Source organism: Dermacentor silvarum, chromosome 1, assembly GCF_013339745.2.
Source record: "Dermacentor silvarum isolate Dsil-2018 chromosome 1, BIME_Dsil_1.4, whole genome shotgun sequence".
Lineage (NCBI taxonomy): Eukaryota > Metazoa > Arthropoda > Arachnida > Ixodida > Ixodidae > Dermacentor > Dermacentor silvarum.
The window spans coordinates 18148516-18171326 of record NC_051154.1 but is presented as its reverse complement, the minus strand read 5'-3'; the positions used below and the strand labels follow the sequence as shown (position 1 = coordinate 18171326).

The window sequence follows — 22811 nt, the reverse complement described above, 5'->3', positions numbered from 1 at the left end:
TGACCGCCGCCGGCGCTTAGCTATGCGAAGCCAGATTACAGGAGACGGGAGCCCTGCAGGGATCACAACATCAGGGGACGCATGACAGTCGCGCATCCCCACAAAGTACAGCGCTTTAAAGCAATGTCGCGAAGCTGAAGTATGGAAATGGAGAAATTCGCAAAGCGAGCAGTCATTCAATACCTTTTGAAAAAAGAACTGGCAGCACAAGAAATTCACAAGGAAATGCTGGAGACATTAGGGGACAATGCTCCTTCTTATGCTATGGTGAAAAAGTTACTTGCCAATTTTAAGCGAGGCCAGATATCAATTGAAGATGCTGCGTGCAGTGGTCGTCCCTTAACAGCATACACAGATAAAAATGTCCAAAAAGTGCAAGACATTGTAATGACTGATCGATATGTCACACAGCGGCACATTGCAGAATGTGTGTGCATATCAGTGGAGAGGGCTGGCCATATCCTAACACAACTCCTAACCCTAACACCTACCCTAACATACCCTAACACAAAGTTTCGGCCCGATGGGTGCCCAGACTTTTGACATTAGAGAATAAACGTCTGAGAGAACTTCACTCTGCATAAAATCTACAACTGTTTTAAGCTGATATTAACATTTTTCTGCCGAGATTCGTTACAATAGATGAAACTTGGGTGCATCACTTTCGTCCCGAGTCAAATGAAGCCTCAAAACAGTGGAAACATCCCACCTCCCCCTGCCCCAAAAAGGCTATGGTGGTTCCATCAGCTGGCAACGTTATGGCATCAGTGTTCTGGGATTGCAAGGGTGTCATTCTCCTGGAATTCCTCCCGAAAGGTCAAACCATCAACGGTGAATACTATGCAGCTCAGATTTTTCGTCTGTAGTCGGCAATTAAGGAAAAACGGCAAGCGATACTCCGGAAAGGGGTGCTGTTTCACCAGGGCAATGCGCCAGTTCACAAATCGGCTTTTGCGATGGCTCCAATTCACTCCTGTGGTTTCCAACTGCTTCAGCACCGGCCCTATTCCCCTGATTTGGCTCCTTCGGACTACCACCTATTCCCACAGATGAAAAAGCACCTTGGTGGAAGTCGTTTTCCTTCTGATGAAGCCGTCATGGACGCCGTAAAATACTTTTTGGAGGAGTAGGACGAAACGTTCTACCAAAGTGGAATAATGAAACTCCAAGAGCGATGGCATACATGTGTAGCCCTCAAGGGAGACTATGTTGAGAACTGACTGCAAAATTTCGACCCACGGTCACTATGTCTGGGTTAGGCCACGAACTTTTCAGGCGCCCCTCGTCACAAAGAGGTTCATTGAAGTGCACCACATACCAGTGACCCGAATTAATGTCAAAGAGGTTAATTGAAGAGCACCACATCCCCAGTTTCACATACCCAGTGACCCAAATTTACGTCAAAGAGGTTCACTGAAGAGCACCAAATATCCTTAGTTAAATATCTGGTGACCCAAGTTGGTCCGACAGTTGGTTTTGAACCTGGTTCCCCCAGCACAGCAGCCCGGTGTCCTACCCAATTTACCATGGATTACCAAATCACTCAAGTTAACGGGAAAGCGGTGAGGCACAGATATACCTAGGGACATACTGCAAACTGGGTGAAGTTCCCAAAAAATGATAATAGCATTAAAAGGTCAAACATCTCTTTTTTTTATTTTCGCACCTCAACCACAGTGCCACGTTGTCATTGTTATTTCATGCATTTCAAACTGTTTTTATATATTTGACCCATTTTTGTGCAGATAAACTCAGAACTTGCTACGTTGAATCTTTGATTTTGTTAAAATGCAGTGAAATTCTTCTAGTATGTTATGATCACTATCATGGCCAATTAACACGAAAGCTGTTGAAAAAGATACACAACAGATCGGTCCTGCATATTTCTTGTCGTCTTTTTTACTGGTTTTTGAGTTGATTACATAATCAACTCAACCGGCTTTCACAGCACTTGTTGCATTTTAAGGTTTCTCAGCATTTTTCAACTAATATATTTTTGAACAAGCAAAAGCATACTTTTCACAGAGCCTGCACTATCATATTGTTACGGGGAAAGAGGTTTAAAATATATTTACAGGGTTATTTACAATGCGGCCACTGGCACACAAAACATACAAGATGGCAAAACCAATACGCGCGACATCAGAGAGCGTCTTTGTCTTCCGTACTGTCCTCAGCTTCGTCTCGAACAGCGCTTGGTAACAATATACTCACTAGAAGATTTGCTGATATCTTGGATACTGTCGTCTTTGGTGTGCACTAGAAGCATTATAGTAAGCTAAATGAGGCCAGCTGCTGACACCATATCCAAGTGGCTGCAGCTGCAGGCAAGCAGAGAGATGACATGTGTTCAAAGAGCTAGTTTATTGGAACATTGTACATCATGCAAGGGAGGAGGTGAATGTTTAGATATTGAAGCCAGTGTAAGGGGGGATTCAACTAATGCTGCTGCTGCTGCTGCTGCTGCTGGTAGAAGCTACAAGTTCAGCATGGGTCTTTCTTGCAAAGACTGTCAAAGGGCACATGAAGTGTGTGGTGGCTTCATTAAATTCAGACTGCAATACAAAAGTAATTCTCTAAATTGAATAAGTGTGGAAGTGAACCGAGTGGAGTCACGCCGAACCAAAAAAGAAATGCTGCCCACAGAATCCAGTTTGAAAATCTCTGCTCAACATTTTGTGTGCACTGTGTATATAAATGGGCCTTCTTTGTCACCACTAGCATCAGGAGCCTGGCTGTTGGTGACTCAGCCATGCTGACTGAGCTCTATGGCTCCTTTGTTGGCCTTAGCAACCTTGTTGCCTACCATGTCAGTCAGAAGCCTCATAATATGCTCCAACTTTTTATATACTAAAACTTACATCATTGCATTATTGACTGTTGGCATAATTAATCTTATCTAATTTCGTGCTAGGTGCATTGAAAAAAAAAAAAAGCAAAATTACTGAAGGCAGCAGTTAGCAGTGTGCTGTTAGTGTCACAATACAGAAGACTTGTATGTTATTTGAACCTTGACGGGAATGACAGAATTGATTGAATTATTCAGTGATTCGAAATAAGAGAAAAGGCAGAAAAAGCATCCAAGCACACTGCTGCTTCATTTGGCAGTATTTACCTGATTCTAACATGCACCCGAATTTATAACAATAAAAATGTAGTCTGCCTCCTATTTTTGCAATCAGAAAAAGATCAAACCTGCAGGGTTTGCTTTCACAGATTGGAGTTATTTACACAGAGTTATTTACACTTACCCCTCATATTCTCAAATGGTGCTTGAATCGAAGCTGTGCCTTCACTGAGTAGAGCACAGCGCCTCCCCTCGACTGCACTCGACACTACGCTTCTCAGGAATGGCCACATACTGCCAATGAAGCACAGTGACCACATCTATTGAGGGGCGGCGCTGCCATCCACTTTCTTGAGTCGAGGTGGAGTGTTCAGTAGAGGACCGTTCTACAATAGGGGAGTTAATGTCAATTGTCATCACTCTCAGACAGCTCTTTATTGCTATGGACTACAACATGTCATCCTCCGTGTGACCCACTGCATTTGATGTTCCGCATTTCTGGAACCATTCAGCAGTCATTGTGAAGGTGGTGGTGGCCCACACCTAGACTAAGCTTTTACTCAGATTCCTCAGACTAACACCAGTTTTAAGATATGCATCTACAAAATGTGTTGCAAAATACCTTGGTGTTGCAAATATATTGACAATCGTCAAAATATTCTTGATGATTGTCACTGCTCTTGGGCTTGTCAGCATTGTCTACTAGCAGAACAGTATACATTTTATTCCCATTCATATATTCCTGGTGGTTATGGTTACCTGGCAGCCACATTGTACTTATATGGTCCTCCCACAAAGCCAGTAGGCACTTTTATCGCCACTTGATATGCCATCACTGCGATGTTCCAGCATCTCGTGCTGGATTTTGAATGAGGCAGAGATATTTATATAGCATTGTGCAGAGAAATTTACTGCACAAAATGTTGTGTCCAGTGAGTGATTGAATCTCATTTAAATGAAGTCAACGCAAGCTTTTCACTGGCATAATGTATCACGACTGCCAACACCAACTGGTCGCCCACAGCATGTAATTATCGTCATTGTCGTCATCTTCAGCCAGTAACTAGTGCACCCAATGTGCAGATAAGCTGGAAGCACATAATCATCTCTCATAACAGTGTTAAAAGTCTCTAAAACAACTGTGTCCAACATTGTGTTATCACGCTGCTGTTGCTCTTATCACTCCTGCCAGCTTTGTGCGTACAGCTAATCTGTGTTACGCATCTGCAGGTGGATCTAGGCTGGGATGATAATAATGGTAAAGGAGTAATGCTGTGCTAAAGTGTTCTAACTTTCCCGACCATGTCGATTCAAGAGTTTCTTATGCCTTCTTGAAGGCCTGAGTTTCGTGGCATAAACCATTTCCTATGTAAATCAAAACTGTCATTTCATTAATTTTGGTGGTTTCCTATGTCTTAAGAATTCCTAGGTCTTGGAAGGTTTCTAGGTTTCCTAGGTCCTACTAATGTCTTGTACAACCCAGTCTTTTGACATAAGCCTTTGTTACATATGCAGGCAGGAATGGCCAGTGTTACAAGCATCGCCTGGAAAAGTGATCACATTGTACTTGGTGATGCTGAGGGTACACTCACAGTCTGGGATCTCAAAGGCAAAGTATTGAGGTAATCCAGTATTCATCCATTACTCGAACAATGCAACACTTAGCTTTGCTTTCACTAAAAGCATGCATGCAAAAGTCAGCGTAACTTGTAAATGGCCCAATATGTCTCGTAGGGTGATACAGCACCTCCACCCAATTACTCTGTATGATATAATGAAAAGTTTGTCGCATTAGCCAAGGAATGAAGGAGGCAGGCCACAAATAAAGTCGCTTATATTGTGGGATGAAAAGTGGCCAATGTCTGGCCACAGTGGTCTGCACTTCAGCTGAAAAGGAGAGCTCAGCCACAACGGTGCCACGTCCCTGAAGAATGCCTGGCTCTTGACTTCTGGGTCATGCGATTTGCGCCGCACGGTCATGAAAAAGAAGCAAAGGCACTTTGTCGAGGCTGGCTCGTCTGCTGCACAGTGAATCACTGCTGCCTACCATCTGCCAGCTAATGAAGGTGTCCAGAGACTTGGGGCCTCAATGATACTTGTTTGGTAGGAGGCAATCGTGCAGCAAGTTGACAAAGTGTCTGCATGGATGAAGCTGTTGAGGGAAAGCCTAGTTGGGGTTGTGCAGGGAAATGTGCACCTGCTTATGTCGAGGGTGAAAGTCTCAACCTCTTTACTACCGAAAAAAATGTGGCCAAGGAAATTAGTCACTGTTTTTTACATTTTATTTCACACAATTTCACGAGCTCACAGAAACAATTTGGTGACCTAAAAAGCATTTTGAAGCCAGAAAGTCATGCCCACAAATGTGAACACAAATTGTGAAAGCATCTCTTGAGCTACTCGCAGCCATTTTCTTTTAAAGCAAAGCTTGCTTTGCCTCTTATTTTGACTTTTCCAATGCTGCTGCTGCTGTCTTGCACACTGTGTCAGGAGGTGGTTCAGAGCATGCATATACATGGCAGGAGCGTGGCAGAGAGGAAAGGTGACGCGAGAAACTGCAGTTACGGAAAAACTGGATGAATTTAAGTTCAAGGTACGGTACTGTACGTTTCTGTTATGCATATCTGAAAAATAAACCCCATGCAAAATTTGTCAAACAGACAACTGACGCACGACATGTAGACTCAAAGCCACATTAAAGCACCGTAGCGTCTAGGCGACATTGTAGCTCCATAGCATCTTGGCGTCACAGGTCAATAGGTGACCCGTAAAAGAGCGAGGTATTCTGGGATGCGCCATCTGCTCGATGTTCCCGGTTTGAGGAAGCGTAGCCGTCTCCACCGCTTCTCCGTTGAAGCCTAATGATGCGCTTGCAATCCGGCTTTGCACACACGAAGATTACCCGGTTGCAGGCGCCTAGCAAAACCATGATCGGCTGTTCAGCCGTTGGCTGCTCAAATTCAACCGTTAAAGGTAAACTCATGTAACTACGGCCTTGCAGTGTCCGTTGCTGAGTCAGCTATGTACAAGCATCGGAGGCATGGCTGCCACTTCCAAAACTGAACTATCAGTGAACAAAAAGAAAATGAACGTACAGTGGCACTTATCAGGCAGCAATGAGCTGTGTAAGGGCCGACACGGAATAATTCCCCAAGATATTTGTTTCTCTAACATTTAAAAAAAAATTAATTATGGGGTTTTACGTGTCAGAACCACAATCTGATTATGAGGCACGTCGTAGTAGGGGACTCCGGAAATTTTGACCAACTGGGGTGCTTTAACGTGTGTTTTCACATTTCGCCCCCATCGAAATGCGGCCTCCGTGGCTGCGATTCGATCCCGATTTCTCTATTATTGACTCAAGCAATAATAACTATTTCAGTACACGCATGCACATATAGAGGTCTTATGAAACATGGTTTTACGGGGCAAATTTATACGGGACACAGCGAGATACATACATAATACTCGTAACCAACTAGCCTACCTTAGTTCCTTGAATACAGATAGAGATAATGCGCAGCCATAATATGTCGGCGATACGGCCATTTCCCCATCTTGCTGACAAAAAAGCGAGAACTTCTAACTACGTACCACTTAAAATGAACCTTGAGTTTTGACCAAGAAATGCCGTTTACAGCACGCAGTTTTCAAACATTTTCAACACTTCATTTTCTAATTAGGCTAGCTGCGCCGTTTCTGATGATACCGGTTGCAGCAACGATCACAGGGCAGTATTTACCAGGCTGCTATAGCCATCACCTCAGCACCCGATTTTCTAAGTAATGCCTCTATACACTTGATAAAATCACTGACCCACAGGCAGAGCACTCAGTGACGGTGCGTCCAAGCAGCGGCAAATGTCGTAGAGCTAAACCTGGCAGAAACAAAAAAGGCTGCCGAAACTGAAAACCAGAGCTCGTTTATGAATAAAAGCATATCCTTGCTTTTATTGGCTCGTCATCGTTGCGCCCAGAGTGAACTGAAACCTAGAAATCAGCTGCATGAATGGTACAACATTGCTGGTCGACGAAGCGGACGGAAAGCTTCACATGACTGACAGTTGAAACCGTGTAGAAAAACACGTGCGCCGGGCATGCCGCCGATGCCGCCGCATCGTCCGTCGAACTGGAAGCTGCTAGCAGACGGCGCGCCCCACAATTCCCTGCGATTTCTCATTTTACGAGTCGCCTATTCAACACTTCTTTGCCCGCCATGGTAGCTTTGCGGCTATGGCATTGCTCGAGGTCGCAGGTTTGATACTGACCATGGCAGCCACATTTCGACGAGGCAAAACACAAAAATACTTATACTTAGATTTAGGTCATTAAAGAACCCAAGGGGGTCAAAATTAATTTGTTGTCTGCCACTATGGCGTGCCTCATAATTAAATTGTGGTTTTGGCACGTACAGCCCCATCCATAATTCAGTTAAAGTTGAACATTGCTGCCACGATGCGATGTGCCGTGTGAGGCAACGACAATACTGACCTTCTCGGAGGTCATGAACAATGGCACACAACGCCTCAAGCAAACGCAGCTTGCTGTGTGTTCTGTGTACTACATAAACAAACAGCAGTGGTGCATACAAGGTAACATTTACCATCAAGTCACCATTCTCGTATTGCACTAAATGCTGAAGAAATTACGCATTGCTGTCAACATCACCTTTAATTATCGTCAATCAAAGCAAGCTGCACAGAACGCTTCGCTTACATCGATTCTCACAGTGCATGAAATCCACAAAATCCACCATGTGTCGGCCGCATTAGCCGACACATGGTGCTCTTTTTTGGAAGCAGGGTAAACCATGATGCAGGTTGATAAACGCGTGTGATTTGAATGCTTCGGAACAATTCATTGAGTGGTAGTTGGCCTTAGAAAAAATGTCCACAAATGTGAGCACTGCTAGCGACGAAGAGAAAATTTGCGAGAATGCTTGCAGCCATCTCACTATTACTGCAGTGTAGACCGCTTATAACGTAAGTCGCCGGAGTCGCAAATATCTGCACTATAAGCGGTACCGCACTATAACCAAAACAACTATTTCATTGAGATACCCGGTTATTAAGGCTGTTGGGACTCGGGGTAGCGTTCAGGCCAGTTATCCTTTAGCCATAGGGATGAGTACGTCCGGGAGTAAAGCGAGAGAAAAAGGGTTTATTCTACATATTTAAAGTGGCTCCAAATATGGAAACCCACTCCATGGGGGAGCACTTTGAAAGTCTCAGCTCACTACGTGTCTGAGCACATATCAGAACACGTCAGGACACAAAGGACACTCCAGGCGCATTTCTGCCGTTGCTGTCACCGTGCTCTAGTTTCCGTATTCGCTTACTAAATAAATTAACAAGCACGGTGTCACACGCGCACAAGCAAACATGAACACATCTCGCTCGTTGACCGTGGAAACGAACTGTCAAAACGTTCGAGTGACGAAGCGCGGCAAGCGAATTGACCTTCGTGCTATCATGCCTCTCGCTTCAACGCGACCTATAAGCGGCGAAAACACGGCGCGCGGCGGACTTTCCCCGTTGCAGATTGCTTTCAAGATAGGGCCAAGGCAATCGTATCGCCGAAGTGGATCGTCGCAGATTACGTCCGGCTTAGGTCCACTGAAACCGTTCCACATTGCTTTGCTGGCGAAAATCCTCTCCTTCTGTTTGCGCCAGTCCCGAACGCCCGTGATGCGACCCGATTTCCGTCTGTCTCCGCACACATGATCACTTTCCTTTTAAATGTGGCATCATGATGAACTCGGTACTTCATGCTGATAGAGCAGACACAGAGAACGTGAAGACAGACGGTAGACTATTTGCCTAATCATGTGTACTGCAGCATATGGGAGGAAGCTACGGTAGCTAGGCTCGAGAGTAGCTAAGCTCAACGTGCGTGCGAGGCGGCCATCTTGAAATGCACGCGGCTATATGGTAACGCAGATTTAGGGTCGTACTCGATTCTAACGCGCACGCAATATTTGGACCTGTTTTATCGGAAAAGAAGTGCGCGTTAGATTCGAGTAAATATGGTATTTGTGGCTTGAGGGGAGCGTTTGCCGTCTAGGTTGACTGCCGAACTTCCAGGCAGCCACACTGTAACTGGTATTTCGTGTCCCGCAACTGCACTGTAAGTGATACGTGTATACATAGAGTGCTATGGAAAAGTAACGGGAGTCTGGAAAGACCGTATTATATCCGGTCCTGCACTATAAGCGGTTACGTTATAAGTGGTCTATACTGTATTATTATTTCTTGACGGCCACCTCGGTTGACACCAGATCTCAACCTTCTCAAAGGTACAACTAAGGCCACATGGACTAATATGCATGACACGTTCAGTAGCGATCATACACTCATTATGATCACCCTCCAGGCTCCCAACTATAGCAATCTGTTCGCCTTCATTCACTTACTGACTGGAATAAGTTTCGCAAGGACTCCAATTCAGACAGTCTTTCCACCCCTGCCGACTATGACACTTGTATGCAACAAATTCATCATCGCACTCAGCTTCATACCCACGCCTTAAAGCAATCAGAGGATGCGCCGGCGGCAGACGCCCATCTTCTCCACCTTTGGGAGGCCCGTCACGGCCTTATTTGCAGGTGGAAACGAAACAAGTGTAACCGCCGCCTGCACAAATGCATCTTCCTCATCAATGATGAAATTTCCACTTATTCGATAAACTCAGCTATTCCATGCACCTCGCGTCTGCGTGGCTTCTAGTCCATGGACTACTTAATCCTTCTCAAACTAAAACCGCTGCACAAACGACCCTAAGTAAAATTCTGGATGAATACACAACACCCAATCACCTTTACCATACCCTACGGGCAAAATATATCGCCACTCCCACGCAACCCGCGTATAAAGACTACACTGGGCACGAACCTAAGACAACTCCCTGGCTGCAGACATCACGCTAGCCGAACTCAAACAGGCTGTGGCATAAACCCATGTAAGTACGGCCATCGGGCCCCAGCAATCTCACTGTACACCAACTTCGCAACCTAACTGACCAAGATTACGAGCACCTACTTGAACTTATGAATAGTGTTTGGCATTCCGGTATACAGTTAAACCTGCTTATAACGAACATCCATATAACGAATTCCTGGATATAACGAAGTTTTCTTATTCCCCGCCGTTACTCTATAGAAGCACATATATTTGAAACCTCTACGTAACGAAGTGGCAGCGGGAGACCCCCTCATAATAACGAATTTTCCCCGCCGACAACCTAGAGATTTCGCCCCAAATTTTGTCATTTTTGCGCAAGCAGCAACCGGAAGCACCTTCTCCGCCGCGACGGAATGCGAAGCGAGCGCACGTGTGCGAGGCGGGCCTGCATCCCTGCATCCCCGGCGATCTTGCCGCCGCGGGCGTGACCTTTCCCCCTCCCTTCATTCAAACCTGATCCTGCCGCTTGCTGCAGCTGGCCTAGCCCGCCAAGCCGGCACTCTCCTTTTCCAGTTTATGTTGCCGACGCGCTGGCAGACGTTGTGACACATCACACTCGATGAGAGCGGACACGCGCTGTCAAACGCTGGCGGCGTGTGGAAGCGCCGCTGCAGAAGCGAGCGAAGTGACCTTCGTGCTGTTGTCTATCGCTTCAACGCAAACTGAGGGCCGAGAACACACAGCACGCACAAAGCTACGAGCCGCCGACGCACCTACACTGCCTAGACTCTGCCCCAACGCAGATCGCTTTCAAGATACGGCCCACGCGACCCACCGCGCAGTACGCAGTTGATGCCAGAGTACAGCACAACTCCGCCCGCTATCCCTCCCACCTCGCTCCTTCGCCGGTGCCTCGAGCGCAACGGAAGAAGGCGCGCTTCCTCCCTGCTTTTCTTCCGCGCGCGCGCGAGATTTGGACGCTGTCGTCGGCTCCCTTCGCACGTTTTCAATCGCACATACAGCACACGGCGCGCGGCGACTGCTGTATCGCCCTTGGACTTTATACGGAACATCTGAGCCATAACCAATTTTAGGGCCACAACGCGTCATAGACACCATCTTTAGATAGCAAATACGTATCTCAAGGGCCATACTTTTGCTGGCGGAAACCCAAAATACGTCATAGTTGTCGCCCCCGGCACTTTGGGTGGCCAATGCCATCGTCAAGCCACCAAGGCAAGTGACTTGAAAAGTCAAAATGGCCGCTCGGGCCGGCGCGGGGTGGCAGTTCGCAACGTATGATGCGGGAACGGTCCCACAGTTGCGACGCAACAGCGGGGTTACCAATGCATTGGGTTCTATGGGAGCTGTGCCGGGACTGGCCGAAAATGATGTAACAGCCGGGAAAACGCAAAACCAGGGAACGTAACAGCGGGGTTCTACTGTAACACTGTACGACGCTACGACGCCATCGTGACGCTCACTGTTCGTTTTCGATGCCTCGCACTTGTGCGAAACGACATGCGTCCACGCATCCAGTACCTGGTGTTGACATTCCAAGGATGAGTGCTTCGATGAAAACGAAAAACGGGTGCGCGTTACAATCGAGGGCACGTTAGAATCGAGTAAATACGGTAAGCGTTTCTTTTTCGAATTTTCGTGCCGATTCTGCATATCACGAAATCCTCTTTATAACGAAGTTTTTCGAGAATTTGTCAATTTCGTTATATCCAGGTTTAACTACTACCAAGAGAGTGGAAGATGGCCACAATCACCTTCATCTCCAAACCGGGAAACCACATACCATTGACAACCTTCGACCCATTTCCCTCACTTCTTGTGCGGGAAAGCTTATGGAGAGACTTATCCTCTGCCAACTTCACACACACCTGGATACTACACAACACCTCCCGCACTCCCTTATTGGGTACCGGCAACACATTTCAACCCAGGATGTGCTCCTCCAACTCTAGGAAGCAATATTCGCTACCCCCAGCACCGCTCATTTGAAGGCAATTCTTGCAGTCGACCTCGAAAAGGCCTTTGATAACGTCCATCATGACAGCATGTTAGAGGATCTTCAAGCAACGAACTGTGGAGCCAGGCTATATACCTATGTCCGTTTTTTTCTTCGCAACAGCACATACTGTCTAAGCTTGGGCGGCGTCGCATCCACAAACTACAACCATCTCCAACGCGGTATTCCACAAGGCTCCATATTATCGCCCACTCTTTTCAGCCTCGCCATGTGCCACATATATTGAGCGCTAGTCACCATCCCATACTTACACTACACTATATGCGGCGACGATATCACCCTTTGGATGAATCACGGCTGGGCAGGACACATACAAGACACCCTGCAACATGCTCTAAACAGCATCCATCACGCTGCTACCCACATCGGCTTGAGATGTTCCTCCACCAATCGAAACTACAGTTAAACCTGGATATAACGAAATTGACAAATTCCGAAAAACTTCATTATAAAGAGGATTTCGTTATATGCAGGTTGGCATGAAAATTCGAAAGAGAAACACTTACCATATTTACTCTATTCTAACACGCCCTCGATTGTAATGCGCACTCGTTTTCCATGACCAAAAGAGAGGAAAAAAAATCCTTTACAGTACCGCACACCTCATGCTTTCATACAGAAATACAACTATTGCTCAAGGTTTACTCCCAATACACTAAATTTGCGATGAACAAAAAATTCCCGTGGACGCGTGTCATTTCGCACAAGCGCGAGGTGTTGGAAACGATGAGCGAGCGACACGATGGCGTCGTAGCGTCGTATAGTGTCACGTAGTGTCAGGTTAGTGAAGTGAAGCGCAGAGACTTGCGCAGTAACCAAAGAGTGGCGCTGCCAGCGCGTGGAAAAAAAAAAAAAAGTTTTTTTCCTTCGGCAACATCAACTGGAAAAGGAGAGTGCTGGCTTGGCGGGCTAGGCCAGCTGCAGCAAGCGGCAGGATCAGGTTTTAATGAAGGGAGGGGGAAAGGTCACGCCCGCGGGCGGCAAGATCGCTGGGTCGAGGGATGCAGGCCGGCCTTGCGCACACTCGCACGCACACGTGCGCTCGCTCTCGTCTCGCAGTCGCCATGAATTCGAGCACGCCAAGCGCGACGCCGTCGCTTGGCGACGGCGTCGCGCTTCCCCGGGCCTGCAGGGATGCAGGCCCGCCTCGCACACATGCGCTCGCTTCGCATTCCGTCGCGACGGAGAAGGTGCTTCCGGTTGCTGCTCGCACAAAAATGACAAAATTTGGGGTGAAGTTTCTAGGTTGTCGGCGGGGAAAATTCGTTATTTCGAGGGGGTCTCCCGTTGCCACTTCGTTACGTAAAGGTTTCAAATACATGTGCTTCTATGGAGTAATGGCGGTGAATAGAAAAACTTCGTTATATCCAGGAATTCATTATATGGAGGTTCATTATAAGCAGGTTTAACTGTACTACTAGTCCATAACCAGTGATGGCAACTGCCACGTATAAAACTCAAACACAACAGCCTCCCTATACCACTGCCTAAAGCTATTCGCCTCTTGGGACTCCACATCCAGCAAGATGGTGGTGGCTCTACCACTGTCAATCACCTCCTAAAACAGGGCGAGCAAGTTCTCGGCATGCTGCGTCGTATTTCCAGTTCCCCTCGTGGGCTGAAAGAAATGGATATGTTCAGACTCTGCAATGCCCTTTTAATATCGCCCCTCCGCTACCATCTCCCGTACACTCGACTTACACAGCAGCGGAAAAAAAAGTGGACGCGCTGATACGTAAAGGCACCAAGTTGGCTATGGGCCTTCCCCTTAATGCCAGCAACCAGCGCCTGCTCGAAATGGGCCGTCACAACACGGTAGATGAACTGGTGGCCATCCACAGATGCCGTCAGGAAATCCGCCTCCTCCTCACACGACAGGGTCGGCACATTCTCGCACATCTAGGCTGCCATGTTCCACCCCCCCCCCCCCCCCCTCTGCACGAAGCAACTCTCCCCAATGCTACTCGCTCGCAACTTTACATATCACCACTACTTCGGCACATGCATCCACTACTAAATTCAGCATGACGCACCCAACGCACTTCATACTACATCTGCTACACTGCCTGCAATGCACACCGATCTTACCTTTACACAGATGCTAGCACGTCTGGGACACATACAGCCATAGCTATCACAGATCAACATTCGCATGCCACTCACACAGCCGTTCTCCCTCCCATGGACCCATGCACGGCAGAATTACACACCATAGCAGCAGCAATCACCCATGCTCCTTCAGTTTCCACTACCTCTTTACCTGTCATATTCTCGGACTCCAGGGCCGCCTGCTGACGCGTGATACATAACTCACTCCCACACGACATTGCTCAATAAATACAATGCGACCTACACTCACCTGTTGAATTCGTCTGGATCCCAGGTCACCAGGTTATGCCGGTTAATGAAAGGTCTAACCTGCTCGCCCGAGAAACTCTTTTCCGGGCTCCCGTCATCCCTGAATCTATCCAGACGAGCACTAGAGCCTTACCGTCTCTCGAGCCATACAAGCATGCGCGCCGCTTATTCCCTGCCCTACACCCACATATCGCACATCAACAAGGCACCATCATCCGCAAAGCTCAAACAGACACCTGTCCAACCACAGCCCGCCTTTACCTTCTCCAAGGTCTCAAATAAGATCCCCCTCCCTGCATAAACTGCGGCGACTGCCCGAACACCAATCATATCTTGTGGATATGCCACCCTCGCCCTCCTAGACTTCCTTATCCCACCTCTTTATCCCTACCACCAAACCCCGGGTGGCTTACTACAGCCACTACATATCGGGAACAGGAATACCTGCAGTAGAATTGCAATCTGGGTCAGTTGGTACATATTCTTGTGTATTAAACCAGTCAAAAGATCAAGGACAGAGAAGAGACGTGGTGCCACGTCGACCAGTCGTGTGTGCCACGTCTCTTCTCTGTTCGTCTTTTGACTGGTTTACTACCCAGGAATACCTGGCAGCGTACATTTCATCCGCCATCAAGCACGCTGACAGAGGCAGCCTGGACTGAGGCCTCCTGCTTAGTAATCCACTGAGCAACAATAAAGTTTTCTCTCTTGGGCACACTGCGCCGCTGTTGAACGCAAGGGCACCGTCCTAAACCAGGGACGGACCCATTGCAGCACACGCTTGCGTGTCATCTGCCGTCCTTAGGGCTGGCTGGTATGGAAAAGGTATGCGCGATAGAACCTGTTTGTACGTGTGGGCGACAGCCATTTCCCTTGTGACATGCCGCTGTCACCGATTCATGTAATTGTCGTGCTGCTTTCGAGTCTTTGTCGGAACTCGTGGAGTGATTATTATGGGCGATTGGCCTTTCGAGTGGCGGCCGCCCCGCTTTCTGAAGCGCCGATGCTGCATGCCAGCGTACCTTTTTTTATTGTTTTTTTTTTTTTTCCTTAGGCGCCATCTCAGATTTTCCGAACGCGTGCGCCTTGTCGTCTGCTAGCCTCCTGTTTTGGCTGCCGTTACTGGATACACGGAAATCTAAGAATCCCCAGATTTTGGAATATTTGTTTGTAGTACTGAGACGTTAACATGACACGGAAACTGAATAACAATCGTTATTTTGAAAAGTTCGGTATTCTAAAGTTCGTATTACTGAAATATGTTTACATTGAAACTATAAGAAGTCAGCGGGAGCTTTCTAAAAAGTTTGTTAATCTGAAAAGTGCGTTAAAGTGGGGTTCGTAGTAATGAGATTTTACTGTACATTGTATGAAAACAACAGGTGACTCCAAGTCACATTAACTTCATGCATTACAGTCATAATATAAGAATGTGTGATTAGACAGAAAGGCCCCTGATATTCTATTCACCACTAAATGAGTGGAGTGATATGTTCATCTGACCGCACTTCTTTAATGGCTTCCACAGCACACTACCTGCGTTCGTGACCAAAACATAGGTTGTCACATAGTGTTAGTGGAAGGACATAAATAAGGATCAAGTGATTCATCGTGATGGTCACTACATGAGTTATAGCTATAACATATATGAAAAAGTATGCTGTAGAAGGCATCGCTAAGCAAGAACCAGTTCACCATGAAACATGCAGAGTGATACGCTTGTGTGAGAACAGTTGCATAGGTTCCACAACATTGCCTGCTAAGCATGAAATAGCATATAGTCCGCTGTGCGTGCTCAGTTGCAGGCTTGAATGCTGTTGGCATAAAGCTCTGAAGATGCAGTAAAGCAATGGCTGCTGCATGTACTTCTAGCTTGCAACACATGACCACAGTGTTTGCAGTTTTCAGCACCTTTGCTAGTAGGTGGCTAGCCAGAGATTTAAAGTTAGGTTGGGCCTGTTTGGTGTTCTGTACGAGTGATGAAAATCGCAGCACTTTGGCTTTGGGAACAAGGAAAATGGTGGCCTGAAACATGTAGCCCAAAACTTTGGTTGCCTTTTATGTTGCCTGTAGATGGTGCCATTTAGTGCAAAATATCAGAAGTGTGTGGAAAAGCAAGTCTCCAAGAAATCAGTTGTCACCTCTTTTCCACCGTGAACATGATTTGTCTAGTAACGGTGCCTCAACCTGCCTATTTTAAAACATAGAGGCTGTAGTAAAATATCTGTGGTTGAACTTATCTGTGTCAATACTGTAATGGTCTAACAAAATAATTGCAGCACGCTTTTCACATCACTATGATAAGGTTTTACTGTATGCATGTTTTACTGTATGCATATTGGACCTCTCAGTGTTATTATAAGCATTGCATTTATTGCTACAGCAGTATGCTAAACATTGTAGCTGTCACACTAAACCTGGCCTGTTGCAACACTCAGTGGAATGAATACTCGGATGCAAGAAGTTTGTAACAAAACAAACAAGCTTCATTCTAGCAACGACACACAAACACAGTAACAAAAAGTGCAATAGCACTTACAAATTAACAAGAATGTTCCTTCGACGTAATTTTTTGAACTCTTACACAAATTTCCCAACTCACTCTGCATAACAGGGCATGCTGTCACTAAGTATTAGTGCAGTAAGAGTCTTCATAATGAAGTGAACAGAACATAGTCAACAGTGGCAAGTCTGCTGTGTTTGGCACGGCATGTTGGCTGACGTGACCCACGAACTCCTGCTGCTTGGTGCTTGTCTAAAGTGGACATGGCCAGATGGTAAGCCGAGTGCTAGTCCTGGTTGTCGATGGCGACACCTCATCGAGCCATGACCTTGGGCGGGACGAGTTGGGTGACACCAGGTGCTGGGGCGGGACTCACACCAGCACACCAAGGCCTTGTTGAAGTTGCCAGAATGCAGCGCTGACATGTCTGATATTCTCATGTTCCAAAGCTCGTCTGCTTGCGCCACTCCCGCTGCCATCTCTTTTTTTTTTTTTTTTAATGTGTGCTTAATTTTTTTTACTTTCGTGTGCTGTATGCTTCTTTTCTTTCTTTATCTTATTGTTGTCCCAATGACCGATGATGTTGTCTGCTATACTTCACTTGTCACCTTTGACATGGGCATATACAGTAGCATCTGATCTGTGTGTGAAACAGGGACCAGACCAGGCCCGTAGCCGGGGGGGGGGGGGGGGGGGGGGGGCCTAGGGGCCCGGGCCGCCCCGAAATTTTGATCTGTCCGTGCCCATGTCCTGAAAAATAGGTGCTTTCCGCAAATAGTCAAGGCCTTCAGCAAGTGCCCCCCCCCCCCCCCCCTAAAAAAAAAAATTCCTGGCTACGGGCCTGGACCAGACACACTGACCCAAGTGAGACCAACTTTTGGCACTGGATAACTTCCAGTGGTTGGTGACTGTGGCATTTCTTTCTTCTATTACATTGGTTTTATTTTTTAAAGTTTTGGTATTGACCGTATATTCAGGCCACTCACTACACATCCACTTATATTTTGAATGCAAAATTTTCACCAAGCCTTCTCACTAGCTACACCATCAAAAACAAGACAGTTTGTGCAGTGAAAAGGTTTGTCGCACTTGACCTTAAATAGGAATATTGATTTCTCATTGTATTTAAAACCTGTTCACTGCTTTCAAGGCTATTCATAAACATGAGAACCTGGCTGCTACTTGTGCAGGGCTCTCCCCACTCAGCGTGGGCATGTCAAGAAGCTGAAGTTTGCGCCAGGCAAGGGGAACATGAAAATATTGGCCCTTTTCACAGATGGCATCAGTGCCTGGGATGCTCAAGATGCAAGTAGATGCATGTACTTTCTTTTGTAGGTGCAGATATTGATGTAATCTTTACTATCAAGATATACAAGGTCTGTCCTGAAAGTTCGCAAACATGGCATAAATAAATTGCTTGCACTTATCCAGTGCCGACTAGCAGTATACTATATTCTGGCTAGATACACTGAATCCAGTATCTCTGCCGTGAAAGAGACGCTTTTTGGAACACTTCCTTTTATAGCATTCCAGAAAGGAAGGGAGGGCAATTTGCAGCACAGCTAGCAAATATTCCTTCATGGCATCAATGGATTCAAAACAGCATTCCTGTAGAGTGGACATCAGTTTCGGAAACCGAAAAATAAGTATGCTTGGGCTAAGTCCATTGGATACATAAGTTAGGGAACATTGTGTTCTTGGCCAAAAATTATCTTTTGAGCTGCAATGTGTAGGCAGACACATTATCATCATAGAACATTGCACAATGTTCTAAAGCACGTGGTCTTTTCTTGCTTATTGGTTCACGAAGACTTTTCAAATCTTCCAGATAGTATTAATCATATTTTTATTTTTTATTTTTTATTTTTTTTTGGGGGGGGGGGAGAAATTTGTGGTAAATATAACAGCTTCATAGTTTGAAAAAATTGTGAGTATGGCCTTCTCTGGGGGGTGAGTAAGCGATCGAACTTCTCATGCCTTCTTGGGTCATGGTGGAGGTCTTTTATTTATTTTTTTTTTACTACTCTCAGGGGGCACATGTGTTGTTAGCATTTTAGAGGGGAAGGGCTACATTGTTAAAACAGTCATGAGGAAGGAACTTCAACAAATAGACCGATAGTAACATTCTTACAACAGTGCATGAGCAGATAGACTGATAGTACAAAATATACTAGCAAATGCAACATGTTATATATACTTATACGCACAGAAAAAAAAAAACTGCGATAAAAACATAGGAAGATGAATGACCTGTTGAATTGCACATTATAAGATTGATCTATACACACATAAATGCAGTGGGCAGGTAAAATTGAGCGTGACCAAATTAGTTCGTTGTGATAATAAACCCTATGAAGCTAGCAGATGCAGTAGACTGTATGACGAATACCTAGGGTGGGAATGTTTGGGACGAGTTTGGGACATTGGCAGTTCAGTGATAATTAAATAAAATAAAGTGAGCTGATCCATTCTGTATGCTCTCTAACTTATTATTGAGCATTATGTGGCCTGGGTCCTGTATTGAAGAAGCAGATTCAATAATGGGTCATATATAATTAATATATAACTGTTTCTTCATTGATCATAATGTAAAAGAAAAGTTACATTTATGGGGATAGGCTTACACGACGCTGACCCTACAAGTGACGGTCATGAAAAGGCACGACCCTCCTCCACCCTGCAGCGCACAAAGGCACTATGGCAGGGTTCGTAGACTCTCTGACGTGGCACAGAGGAGGCTTCAGAATGAGATCGCCCACAAACACGGATTTATTAACCCAAGATACAACACAGTGCAACAGTCATGACACTTACAGACAAAGGCTCACCGCAAGAGAGAACGAGTATGTGCACCCGCTATTCCAGAGCTAACCAGGTACAGTGTAGACCGCTTATAACGTAAGTCGCCGGAGTCGCAAATATCCGCACTATAAGCGGTACCGCACTATAACCAAAACAACAATTTTCAAGGCCCGCACATATGCAAAACATGTGCACCGAGCCGCCACGCGTATGCGACAGTCGAGTAACGCGGCTAGAACGTTTGCATTCAATTTACAGTCGAATCTCGTTAATTTGAACCAAATCACGCGGCGGCACCTCCGACCGGCATTGCTCCGGCACCGCCATAGAGTAAAAGCTTAGGAGAGACCTCTCAATGTCGCGCGCGAACAAAACAAAAGAAGAAAGAAAAGAAAACGCGGCGGAAATTCTACCGTCTCTGAAATGGCAAGGTCGCCGATTCTGCATTGCGCCGGAACATGCGTGTACAGTGCCTACGTCTCAGCCACGCTACCGTAGCCACGCGTAGAAAATGGCAGTGAACCCTTCTTTCTCCTTTATGCTTTCTCTACTTTCTAGTCACGTGTTGACCTTGCACGCTGCGGCTACAGCGCAGAGGGAAGCAGCGGCGCTGTCCCAGGCCGGCCAACGAAACTGCCCACGCCGGCAAACGCCCGCTTCCCGATAATGGCAGAAAACGAAACATCGGGGAGCTGGTGCCGGGCCATCTGTAGCGGCGGCGCCTGCACGGCGGCGCGCGCGCACGGTGACAGTCGAAAGTGAGGGAGCTACAAGGGAGGGCGAGCGAAGCGGCGGAGTTGCCGAGGCGAAATCCGCTTCCCTGAAGCCCTCCTCCCTCACATTCCACGGTCTCCGCGTGTGCCCTTCGCCGTGCCGTGCCATGCCGGCGCCGCCCGCTCCCTGAAGTTTCGTTTACTGCCGTTATCGTGAAGCGAGCGTTGGCCGGCCCTCGCTCGCTATGCGTGCCGTGATATTTCACGACTCTGACTCAAGATTCGGGTTTCAGCCTCACTGGCTGTTCGTTCACACCACGTGCCCGTCTCCTCCACTTCGTCTCTCTTTCTTCCTCGGACACTCCTTGGGGCGCCCGTTTGAGGGGAGCGTTCGCCGTCTCCGCTGACTTCCGTACTCCCAGGCAGCCGCACTGTAACCGGTATTTCGTTTCCCGCAACTGCACTATAAGCGATACGTGTATACATGGAGTGCTATGGGAAAATTAGCGGGAGTCTGAAAAGACCGCACTATATCCGGTCCTGCACTATAAGCGGTTACGTTATAAGTGGTCTATACTGTAGTAGTCCACCACGCGTGAGAACGACAAGTCGTCGAAGCAAAGGTCCCACAAAATCAACTCGTTGTGGAGCCTGTGAGAATCTGCGGCGGTAGTAAAGCACTCAGCAGAAGAGAGCTCGGGTCGACAGAGCGCCTGAGGGCCACCACTTGGAAAGCCAATCAGGACGCGTCTTAGTGATGTATGCTTGTGCGATGAGTTGACGCCGTGAGGGAGACGCACAGTTTGCGTGGAAAATTAGCTTTGGAACGCTAGCCGTGTCCGCCATGTTGCCACTGGGGTGGTGGTTCCCGGATATCGATCTAAGCACCACACGCGAGCTGGGGATGAAGCATGGGACGGCACCTCAATGCCCACACATTTCAAGAATCCAAGCTTGCGAGTGAAAGTGCACGGGGGACGCATGCCTTCACGGAGAGCGAACGCACAGTGTAGAGCAAGAGGCCGTGGGGGTATGAGAGGGAGGGAGGGGGGGGCGACGCTGTGCTGCGGCACCAAATGCGTATCGTGCAACCGGGCGCAAGGGTAACTGGCGACGCAATCTCCCACGCAAAAGGAGCAAAGCGGGAAGGCAGCGTGGGAGGGGGGGGGGGCGGCTTCTACTCTGCCAACAAATGCGTTCTTGTACTTTGCACCTGTGCCGGCTGTCGGTGTTGTCGCGCGCACCATATCTTGAAAGTGATCACACGGCTCTGACCTTTGCTGTGCTTACGCCGCTCAGTTTCCGTTGAAGCGATAGTGGGGCGGCGTTTATTCGTATCAACCGGCGCGGGTCGAAAATCGATTCGTAACAACCGTTCTCTAGCACGTTGCAAAGTAATGGGGCTCGGCCGGGACCACAAAAAAATTCGTATTAGCCGTGATCGTATCATCGAGATTCCACTGTAATCCGATATGAGGACACAGGTTCTGCATCTATAAATAGTACCAAATAATACACACTGCTGAATGGCTTGTCTAACCAACATTTTATTTCGAGGGATCCCATTTAGCCTGAAAGGTCTGGCTGTCTCCACTATGAGTTGGGTTATCTTAATTTTGCTTTAATTTCAGGTTTGATTGTGTTCAGTTGATGACGTGAATATTGAAAAAGTATTTGAATAATATTTGATTAGGGGTCAAAATAGAGCATTGACTATTCGATTCGTTATTAGAAAATTTCAAATATTCGCACACCCCTAGGATTCAATGATCAAGTGTTAAACCAGGGGGTCGATGTTAAGGTGACAGAGTTTATGGTATCTCGTATGCTTGCAGGAATACCGACCACGGGGGGTTTGGGCTTATCGAGCTGCAAGGCTGTGTCAGCTGTTGTCTCATGTAGTCTAGCCCATATACAGTGCATTGTGTGCACGTTAAAGAACCCCAGGTGCTCAAAATTAATTCAGAGTCCCCCCCCCCCCACTATGGCATGCCTCATAATCAGATCATGGTTCTGGCTCGTAAAACCCCAGATAATCCTAAATTACACTTCCCTTACAGCTTCACGAAATCATGACAATTTTCCACTACACATGCAACAAATTTCTGCATTTGTAACTTTGTCCGCACTTCATTTGCATCACCCCACCTTGAACCGTATCTCCTCTAATTTTCAGCGCACAACTTTTGGTTCTTTAGGTATCTGCAAACATTTCAAACGTTCCATACTTGGCATTGGCATTGGTAAAATCTTGTGGCTCCCTAATTTACCCTGCAACTCTGAAATTTTTCCAGCATGTTTTTCGAAGTATCTACTCTAACTATACAAAGTTTCAACTTTGTACACCAAGTAGTTCTTTGTGATGTTTCAGTATCAAATGCACTTTCAGCATTTATGTTTTTGGCCAATTCTGGTTGTAAAACCAGAATTGC

General features: G+C 46.8%; 1 protein-coding gene across 2 annotated transcripts in view; it reads left to right on the top strand.

The window, feature by feature from the left end:
- The window catches only part of LOC119457494 (WD repeat-containing protein 11), a 187838-nt gene that overhangs the window by 116041 nt on the left and 48986 nt on the right, over window positions 1–22811 (top strand). For both annotated transcript variants that reach the window (XM_049665115.1, XM_037719083.2), the window contains exons 16-17: window positions 4583–4689; window positions 18055–18169. In XM_049665115.1, the coding sequence (XP_049521072.1) occupies window positions 4583–4689; window positions 18055–18169 (222 nt within the window). The remainder of the gene's footprint in view (window positions 1–4582; window positions 4690–18054; window positions 18170–22811) is intronic.